Genomic DNA, 9,994 nt, shown 5'->3' on the forward strand with positions numbered 1-9,994 from the left:
GCAGTCCACCACTTCCAAAGACGAAAGGTGAGACCAGCGTAGCACTGCGGCTGGATGGTGACCCCTGTCTGTGGTAGAGAGAAGGAGCCGAGGCTGGGAGAGCAGCTGTGCTGTGATTCGTTAGTACCGTCTGGATAGGTTGGAGGATTGGTTGTTAGGAATTTGTTTGGGCGGGTCGCAGCAGAGCTGATCCAATCTAGCAGGGCCTAGCACGAGCGAAGAACTCAGCACCTGGCTGGCTAATGTCACCGTTGACGTGAGTACGGCAGCCAGAAGGCACGTAGGTAGCTATGGACGTTGCAACGCTGTTTGCAACACCTGGATTCGTCACAATGAACAGCAGGAGACTCACTTGATCTGTGCGCAGGAATCCACTGTTCACCACCCCATTGTCTGCCACTGCTCATATCTCGATAATGTTTTTATCTACGGCCGCTGCTGCCCCACTGTTAGCTGTTTACACTCGGTTAGCCGTTAGCCCTTTCTTCCTCGTGAGTTTCTGCTTGGTTCAGTAGCCCACCCGAGTCTTCTTAGCCGATGTGTTTCAGCGGCTGTCTGCACCAACAGCAAGACAACGGGCTCCCTGCACAGCCGATGGAAGGCTGAGGAGAAGATGCTGATGGGATTCCTTTACATCCTTTTAACGGGTAAGCTAAAAATGCCTAGCTTGGCCTGTCTTCCAGCTGTATGTGAATTAGGTTGCTCTGAGGTTGGTGGCTCATATTCTGGTGATTATAAGATAACCAGGTAGGACTTTGTCGTTGGTTACACATTATATATGTATTCACCCACGTGAAACTAAAAAAAACTAACAAAAAATCTGCTTAAAATCATATAAGTGGGCAAACTGATTTCTAACGTTACAAAACTGTTTCGTTAGCTTATATAAACAGTAACCACTATGGTATAACTTTTACTGCGAATTGCATCGGAATTGCTCAGCTAAAATGTTTTTCAATGTGACCTTCATGAAGGTCTTAGTGAGTGCTATTTTAAAATGGACAGTTATTGCAACTTTGATGAATTGTTGGGTGACATCTGAGGCATCTAGTCCACTGAAATCAGGTAGAAAGCCTATCAGGCACATCTTTACGGCTTCACAAACCATTAACGGATCACAAGGTTGTAGCTGTAGTTTCCCACTCCCACCAAAACTGGACTCTCTAATAATGAACAAGCAAGAAAATGGCTACTATTCTTTTGTTTTTGTTATTTCCTTTCAGGCCTGCTGGGTGCTCTGTGGGATAGAGTGACCGCTTTCGGTAAGCCTAGAACTGATTTAAACCTCCTGCATTCACAGGCTTGCACTTTGTATGTCTAAGTAGTTTCCTCCTGATCCTCAGGTGGGGTCAGACTAGTGGATGGGGACAACAATTGTTCTGGCAGAGTTGAGGTGCTTCGCCACAAGGAATGGGGAACTGTCTGCGACTACGGATGGGATTTCCGGGCCGCTGATGTAGTGTGCTTGGAGCTAGGTTGTGGCTTGGCTGAAAATGTCCATAATGGTCTAAGATTTCGTAAAGCCAGTGGACCTATCTGGCTGCATCAAGTCCAGTGCTCTGGACAGGAGAGCAGTTTATTACACTGCAGTGTTGTCCTCAACAGCAACCTGCACTGCACCCATGAGAACGATGCAAGCGTGAAGTGCTCAGGTGAGATCGAACAGTGCTGAGAACCAGTGCTGAGTCATTTCTGCTTTGTTGATACATAAAGACTCTGGACTGAGTGTCAGTGTCATAACTGAAAAATGTAATGTAATGTTGTGGTTATATTTTTTTTCTATTCTCTCAGGTACTCTTTTAACACCCATCCTCACCCTGATGTCACCCCACACTGTGTTCTTCCCCGGGGAGTCCGTTCGCTTTGTCTGCAGGGTTCTGTTGGGTCATCACCTCAGTGACTTTCACCTGTACAAAAATGGAGTGTCCACACCGCTGGTTACACAGAGAGCAGACCAGACCCAGAATATGATGGAGCTCACCCTGTCCGATGTAGAGACTTTCCACCAAGGCAGCTACAGTTGTGGGTACAGGATCAAGAGTGGCTTTCCTACAAGGCTTCTCAGTTCCCCACCCAGCAACGCAATCAACATCACTGTAGGTGAGTCACTGCTGCTTTGACAGTAACACTATTGCGCCATTGCCCTTTTCAGTTGCACATTATGTTTTGTGCAATCTGCTGTGGTGTGAATCTGAAAACTCAAGAACACTTCAGATGTCTTTTGTGTCTTTTTTTTTTTTATCATAAGAGCCTATGCAAAAGGATCAGCATGAACAGACTCGCAAAATATTTTCTGCACTCACAGAGTGCACAGAGGCACCTCGGTGGGAGACATCTTGATAAGGAAAACTGACCTTGAAGATGTACAGAGTGTTAGCAGGCAGACTGGTTAGTCACACCCAGCATGTCTGCCATAAACAGATGGGTGCTCACACAGCAAAAACAGCATTTTAGAAGCGTCTGTGCAGATTTCTGTTTCCATTGTACGACATCTGACTGTTTATTAATGTGTGTCAGATTATTAAAATGTTATTGATGACTGAGAATGAGCTCGACCCCAGTTCCCTCAACTGGCTAGAAATGTTCAGATTAGATAGGAAAATACACTATATTGCCAAAGTATTCACTCATCTGTTTACACACACTTAAAAAATTGAGTGACATCCCATTAAAACCCTCTATAGGTTGTAATATGATATCAGCCCACCCTTTGCGGCTATAATGGCTATTCTGGCAAGGCTTTCCATAAGGTCCAGGAGTGTGTTTATGGGAATTTTTGATCATTCTTCCAGAAGGGCATTTGTAGGTCAGACACTAATGTTGGACAAGAAGCCCTGGCTCGCAGTCTCTGCGCTAATTCATGCCAAAGGCATTCCTTTAGGTTGAGGTCAGGACTCTGTGCAGGCCAGTCAAGTTCTTCCACACCAAACTTCCTCCTCCATGTCTTTATGGACCTTGCTTTGTGCTATGGTGTACAGTCATGTTAGAACAGGAAGGGGCATCTGGGGGCCACTGTTCCCACAAAGCTGGAGCATGAAATTGTTCAACTTGTCTCGGTACGCTGAAGCATTAAGAGTTCCCCATAATCCCCCTCCATAAAACTTTACACTTAGCACAATGCAGTCAGACAAGTACTGTTCTCCTGGCAACCGCCAAACCCAGACTCATCCATCAGATTGCCAGACAGAAGCGTGATTTGTCACTCCAGAGAACTTGTCTGTATTGATCTAGAGGCTAGTGGCGGTGCGCTTAACACCACTGCATCCAACGCTTTGCATTGTGCTTGGTGACGTGAGGCTTCGATGCAGCTGCTCAGCCGTGGAAACCCATTCCGTGAAGCTGTCTACATACTGTTCTTGAGCTAATCTGAAGGCCACATGAAGTTTGGAGGTCTGTAGTGAATGACTGCAGAAAATTGGTGGCCTCTTCCAACTCTGTGCTCAGCATCCGCTGTCACTCTGTGACTTTTTACATGACCTACCAGTTTGTGGCTGAGTTACTGTCTTTCCCAATTCCTTTAATTTTTTTTATAATACCACTAACAGCTGAATTTGGAATATTTAGCAGTGATGAAATTGCAGGACTAGACTTGTTGCTCAGGTAAAAAGTCCAGTACCACACTGAAATTCACTGAGCCCCTGAGAGCGACCCATTGTTTTACAGCTGTTTGTAAAAGCAGTGCCTAGGGCAGTGGTTCTTAACCTTGTTGGAGGTACTGAACCCCACGAGTTTCATATGCGCATTCACTGAACCCCTCTTTAGTGAAAAATAAAATATGATTTATTTCAAATTCAAGACATATGTTTTTTATTGGTGCACAAAATGAGCCATGCATGTCACGGTGGAGGCTCTGCCGAACCCTTGAGACCGACTCACCGAACCCCTAGGGTTTGATCGAACCCAGGTTAAGAACCACTGGCCTAGGGGCTTGATTTTACACACCTGTGGATGTTGAAGTGATTGAAATACCCAAATTCAGTGATTGGAATTGGTGAGTGACTTCTTTGGGGAATTTTGTTTTTTAAAGTATTTTGACCAAACTGAAACCATGTTGGATTTTTCTCCATTTGTCCATCTTTTTTGACATTATTTTAAAATTCTGACATTGATTAACCAGTTTCACCGTTTCATTTTTATTGGCTGGTCTACAGTGGAGCTCCTGACTCCCCAGCACTGGTACAACACGTCTGCTGAGGCCCCGGCTGGTTCTGTCATCAAAGGCCAAAGTTTTAATATCACCTGCTCCACCCTACAACAGTACCCCGGGGGTTCCTTCCAGCTGCGTTTGATCCGCTCTAATGGCACAGTGCGCCAGACTCTGCCCGCACTCACCCCGTCCGTCACTTTCACCTTTCCTAACGCCCAGAGCTCCAACGAGGGCTACTATTACTGCCTGTACCGGGTCCAGCTAGGCGGGCGTACCTTCGTCTCCAGAGAGAGCCAGCCCCTGCCTATAGCTGTCAGAGGTGAGACTTTGTTGCATGTCGATATAAAAAAAACATGTTTTTTTGTTTTGTTTTTTTAAATATTCGTTTTATTTAGATATACAAGTTACACATACCTACAGAAAAGTCCTCTTGTTCTCAGATCCAGATCCCATCCTGAGTCCAATGGGTATCAGCTGGCTCGTGTCTGGTCTGACATTTGTGGTGGCTCTCATCATCATAGTCATTGTGGCCAAGGTACTGTGTAATAAGGAGAGGAAGCCCTCAGAGCTGGAGAGAGAGACCAGAACCTGTGAGTTCCTTTTTCACCTGCAGCAGAGATTTGAATAACTCTCTTTTCTGAAAGCATCCTGTGTATGTACCCAAGGGTAAGAAGTGTGCTTCTGTTGGCAGGTGTGGACAACACTTATATTGCTTTATCGACAAACAAGCTGTGATCTGGAATGCAGGCAGCAGATACCTGAAGGTATTTCAGTACATAATTCTTGCACGAACCACAAGGTGCACCGGATTATAAAGCGCACTGTCGATGAATGGGTCTGTTTTCATACATATGGCGCACCGGATGCTAACATAGCTGTGTCGCTAGCGATCACGTAGCACATCATTATATACCAGCTAGCCCAACTTCAGTAACCCTACAAATATCACTGTTGTTAAGTTTTCTGTCTTCATTTATGTTGGAAGTGATAGCAGAGCTGTAAGTTTTAAGTTTTTCAGAAATCTCTCAGTCAGAACATGCAATATGATGTTTAGGAGGAAACTAGCGAGCTAACTTCCTGCTAACTTCTAACTCCATTAAATTTTATACATTCTGTTTTCATGGATGCCTGGATGTTAAACTTAATTGTTACACCCGGTAAAGGCAAGGCAAGGCAAGTTTATTTGTATAGCACAATTCAACAACAAGGTGATTCAAAGCAGCAACGCTGATCATTTTATTAAAGATGAAAGAATTTAGACAGTTTTTAACTCTCAGTGATGCTGCAGTGTTTTGGACCTGAAAGGGACGGAGTTTTGGACCCAGATTACTGTGCGAGGCTCCTGACTACGGTAGCCGTAATGCTCCGACAATCCGTCAAGCGGTGCGGCTTCGTAGCTTACCAAAGACATACTAAAACATTTTTTGACAGATTTTTGAGCGCCGTGTACCACATAAAATCGGTTCAAGGTCAGTACGCACAACCAGAATTCATATATAAGGCGCACCGGATTATAAGGCGCATTGTCGATTTTTGAGAAAATTAAAGGATGTTAAGTGTGCCTTATAGTGCGGCAAAATATGGTAACAATTTATCTTCTGACAGGGATAGAAGTTTATTAATTTTTGCCATTATTTGTTTTAAAAAACAGTTTAATGTGGTGTTTTTTAGTATATAAACTAGCGCTGTCGAAATTAACCGTTAACGCAAACTAATCTGCCATTACGGTCAACGAGATTAAATTTTTAATGCAATTAACGCATCTGGAGTGCAGTATGTCAAAAAATCTGAAATTTTTCTGTCAATGTATTTTGGGCAATTTGTCCAAGTGGAGGTACCCTGGCACATGTGCAAATGGGGAGTTGTTCTGAAAGTGACGGGCAGCTGAACCAATCAATTCAATATTGAAAATGATAAACGCACATTGGCTCGCTCAATGGGAAATTTGAGTATTAAAAAAAAACAAGACGGAACAGTCAACCGACATAAAGTATTATGCACATTGTGCAAGAAGGAATTTTCTTTTCACCGAAGCACTTCCAGCTTGAAATATCTCATCGACGTGAAGCATACATTAGCTGGGGATGCTGCTAGGACTTTGGCTAAAGCGTCACCCAGCTTGCGACAGTACACTCGCGCAGCATTGGGGACTCAGTAAGTCTACCTCGGAAATATTGACTGACACAATTGCCAAGTGGATTGCAACAAACTGCAGACCTATTAATGTCATTGAGAACATGCGCTTTACATATCTTTGGTTCCTCGTTTCAAAGACTTGAAGTGCCTCCCCAAGAGTGGCAGAGAGAGAGTGGATACATGTTTATGGAGTTTTTTGTTAACACGAATGTTCAAGATGTTCAATAAACGTGTTAAGTGTGTATATTTCCCCTTTTTTTCCGAGTCTGTTTGCACATGCAAATTTAAATGCAATTAATATGAATAAAAATGAATGATATTTAATCGTGATTAATCAAAATTAATCCACAGTAACCCTGTGATGAATCTGATTAACCATTTTTATTGTTTGACAGCACTAATATATATATATATATTATATATTAGTGTATGTTGAAGAAAACTATTCAAATTCTCTTTGGATTTAAGCACACATTCTTTGTGTTTACTCTGCATTTACTTGATTATATTGCATAAATGTCAGTTACAAGCTTAAATACAAAGTTGAAAAAAAATGTAATTGCAACCAGGCTATTGATCAAGTAAATAAAATACAAACATGAATTTCATGTGCGTTATAGCCACTCTAGTAGTTTAATTTATTGCTTATATGCTTTTGTAGAATTTGTGTCTTGACTGACTTATTGGAGAGTAATATATATTTCCCCTTTTCAAGCCAATTTTCAGGGCTCTCCGTGTGTCCTTCATGGATCTAGATGGCAGGAGATGTAAAAACAGAACCAACCAGCTTGGCTCCTAATCTACCACACCTTTTGGAAAAGGTGCCAGCTGGAACCATTTCACTAAATCCTGGATGAGACAGTCTTTACTTGTGATTACCACCGACCAATCTAAGGCTGCGTTACTTCGTTCGTCTTTGTTACTGTGGCAGAACAAAAGACCTGAGTGACCATTCAGCGTTGCATCGTTGTGACACTACCACAGAAGACTGTGTCTGAAATCCCTCACTATAAAATGTATGGGATCACTACATGCTATTTAGCGGACTCATTCAACCCCACAATGCACTGCAAACAAGCCCAACACGGAAGAAGAAAAATGGCTAATATGAGAAAGGAAACAAACTGCCACAGAAGTATGTGCATTAATCATTAGGGGGAAAAAAATCCTTGGTGTAATATATATTTATCACAAAAATGCATGCCTGTATTTATTTAGTCGACACCTACCCATCATATTTGAGTAGCATAATCCTCTACACAGGACTCAATGAAAAGTAACAAAGCGTAGTGAATGATTTCAGACACGGTCTGACGGACTGTAGAAACTATTTCTGGATCCAAGTCGATAAAGACTCAGAGTAGCTGTGAGATTCACTCAGACATGACTATTGCTGTGATGTATGAGGTGGAAATTGCTACTAAAAGCTAAACTGGGGAAACTGTGACGTAGGTATCTATGTATATGTAGTTTTTTTTTAAAAAGTGACGCTAATGAGAGGCATTAAAGGCTCGATGCATACTTGCCTACAGATCAATGATCCTTAAAGAATAAATTGCCATTTTTGTATGTAAAGTTCAACACTACTATGCATCTTATGTCATTAACAATGTAATGAAGAGGTTGCTGTTTCAGAATAAACCGTATTCTGTTTTGGATAATACTGTGCACGTCTAGTTAGCCCTCTGCACTTTTACTGCATTCTTTAACATTTGCACACTAGAAATCATAAACTTGCACATGACAACTTTTACGAATTTGCTGGTTGTTTGAACATTTTGACGGTTTATGTGTGTGACTGTCTTGCAGGCGCTTGAGCAACTGCTTAGATAATGATAGCCCACGATGATTACCATGCAGCTTAGAAAGTGTGTGTAAATGTATTTGTGCATTTTTATTTTTATTTTTTGTAGTAAGTGGGAGTGCTAATTTTAGTGCAAAGTGGATTTGTGGGGTGGGGTGTGGTTGAATAGTCCACACAATTACCTCCTACCTTATTTCACGGAACACTTTTCCTTGAGTTTGTTGGAAAAAGTCAGGAGGTCAAGGAAAGGTGTGAAGGAGATTGAAGGAGGGCTTCTAGCAGTACTGTGCAGTGCTGAAACTACAATATCCAAAATGCACTTCTTAATTCACCCGCATGTGTTCTTTACCATGTCGTTTCATGCAGGACTTATAGCCTAACAAAATGAGACTACATCTTATTTTCTTATTTCATAGCTGGATGGAGATGCAACACTCCAAACCTTCCAGCTCCCTGTTCACTTATCCCGGCTGACATAAAGCTCCATGATGATCCAAAAGTGTGGCAGTACAGACACTGCAAATGCAAATCGAACTGTTGTGTTCCTTAAAGATCTAAACAGCTCAATCTTATATAAATAAACCTGTTCTTCATGTCAGGTAATTCCCACCAAAACATACCTAGAAGCAGATTTTATCACAGTAGCAATCCTATTAGTTTGGGAGTGATAAACAGCCTGTTGTTGAGAATTCAAAAGAAACTGGTAATGGAAATGGACATATTTTAATATTTACATGATCTGTGCCAGGTTGTCACTTTTCTTAACTGTTTTCATGATGGTCGTATGATGCATCCCTATGAGATTAACTCAGAAGCTTGGTCTAATCTATCCTATGCCAAACACATGAAGCACTGAAGCACCTTTCCTTAGTATTCAGAGAATTTGAGTAGCTCTTATTAAAAGCTGCCTCACAGATGCAGATACGTCTGGGTCACTTCCCTCATGCAAGAGCGCTGCTAAGCAAATCTGACTATTCAGCTGCACCCTAGCATTCATGCACCTGTTTTTCTTTTCCTTGGTCCCTTTCAGTGTGCTCTGCGTATGTGTCCCCTGGGGGTCTGAACACTAAAGGTTTCAGTCAGCCAATGGCACAGTGGCTTCATAGTGTTATGGAGGTCACTATGCTATTGATTGAGCAACTCTTCCACACCATTGTTTCTTTTTGGTTTTTTCAGTGGCCTAACTGGGATTTCGGGATTATGTTTTTTATTATAGTACAAAAAATTAATTTGCCATAGTACTAGAAAAGAGGAGCAGGAGCAGCGACGTGTAAAAGCCTGGCTGATGCCCAGTTAGAGTATTGTGCTGGTGATTGTGGAAACCAAATAAGTACACTAAACTCATGTTCAAGAAACCAGCTGGAGATGATCTGAGCTTTGTGCCATGGTACAAGATTATTATATGCTCATGTTACTTGAGCCAAATTCTGACCGTACCACCCAAATACTGAAGCAGAAAATTGAGACTTGTGCTTTTCCGGTCTTCTTTTGTTGAATTTTAGCGAGCCTTTGTGAATCCCAGTCTCAGCTTGCTGTTCTTAGCTGATGGGAGTGGCACCCAGTGTGGTCTGCTGCTGCTGCAGCAGCCCATCTGCTATGCATTCAAAGTTGCTTATCTACATACCTTGGTTGTAATGAGTGGCAATTTGAGTTATTCTTGTCCGACTATTAGCTCAAAGCAGACTGACCATACTCCTTTTACCTCTGGCGTCAACAAAGAAAACTGCTGCTCACTGGATATTTTCTTTTTGCACAATTCTCTGTAAACCCCAGAGATGGCTGTGTGTGAAAATCCCAGATCAGCAGTTTCTGAAATATTCAGACCAGCCCATCTGGCACCAACAACCACACAGTGTTAGAAGTCACTCAAATAATCTTTCTTCTCCCATTCTGATGGTCAGTTTGAA

At 42.3% G+C, this 9,994-nt stretch overlaps 1 protein-coding gene across 1 annotated transcript; it reads left to right on the plus strand.

The window, feature by feature from the left end:
- Positions 1-17: 17 nt before the first annotated feature.
- On the plus strand, positions 18-8,034 carry LOC113013578 (uncharacterized). Its single transcript, XM_026154592.1, has 8 exons — positions 18-647; positions 1,224-1,262; positions 1,344-1,652; positions 1,792-2,100; positions 4,152-4,466; positions 4,588-4,737; positions 4,839-4,911; positions 6,999-8,034. Exons 1-7 carry the CDS (start codon positions 614-616, stop codon positions 4,880-4,882), a joined length of 1,200 nt encoding a protein of 399 aa, XP_026010377.1. The 5' UTR covers positions 18-613; the 3' UTR covers positions 4,883-4,911; positions 6,999-8,034.
- The last annotated feature ends 1,960 nt before the right edge of the window (positions 8,035-9,994 follow it).

Source organism: Astatotilapia calliptera, chromosome 20 (assembly GCF_900246225.1).
Source record: "Astatotilapia calliptera chromosome 20, fAstCal1.2, whole genome shotgun sequence".
NCBI classification, from domain to species: domain Eukaryota; kingdom Metazoa; phylum Chordata; class Actinopteri; order Cichliformes; family Cichlidae; genus Astatotilapia; species Astatotilapia calliptera.

What these genes read in the sequence shown, in the direction of transcription:
- LOC113013578 (XM_026154592.1), top strand. Translation starts at nt 614, where the DNA reads ATGCTGATGGGATTCCTTTACATCCTTTTAACGG. An exon ending in GGATAGAGTGACCGCTTTCG is followed by an intron (nt 1,263 to 1,343) that starts GTAAGCCTAGAA and finishes CCTGATCCTCAG; the next exon opens with GTGGGGTCAGACTAGTGGAT. An exon ending in CGCAATCAACATCACTGTAG is followed by an intron (nt 2,101 to 4,151) that starts GTGAGTCACTGC and finishes GCTGGTCTACAG; the next exon opens with TGGAGCTCCTGACTCCCCAG.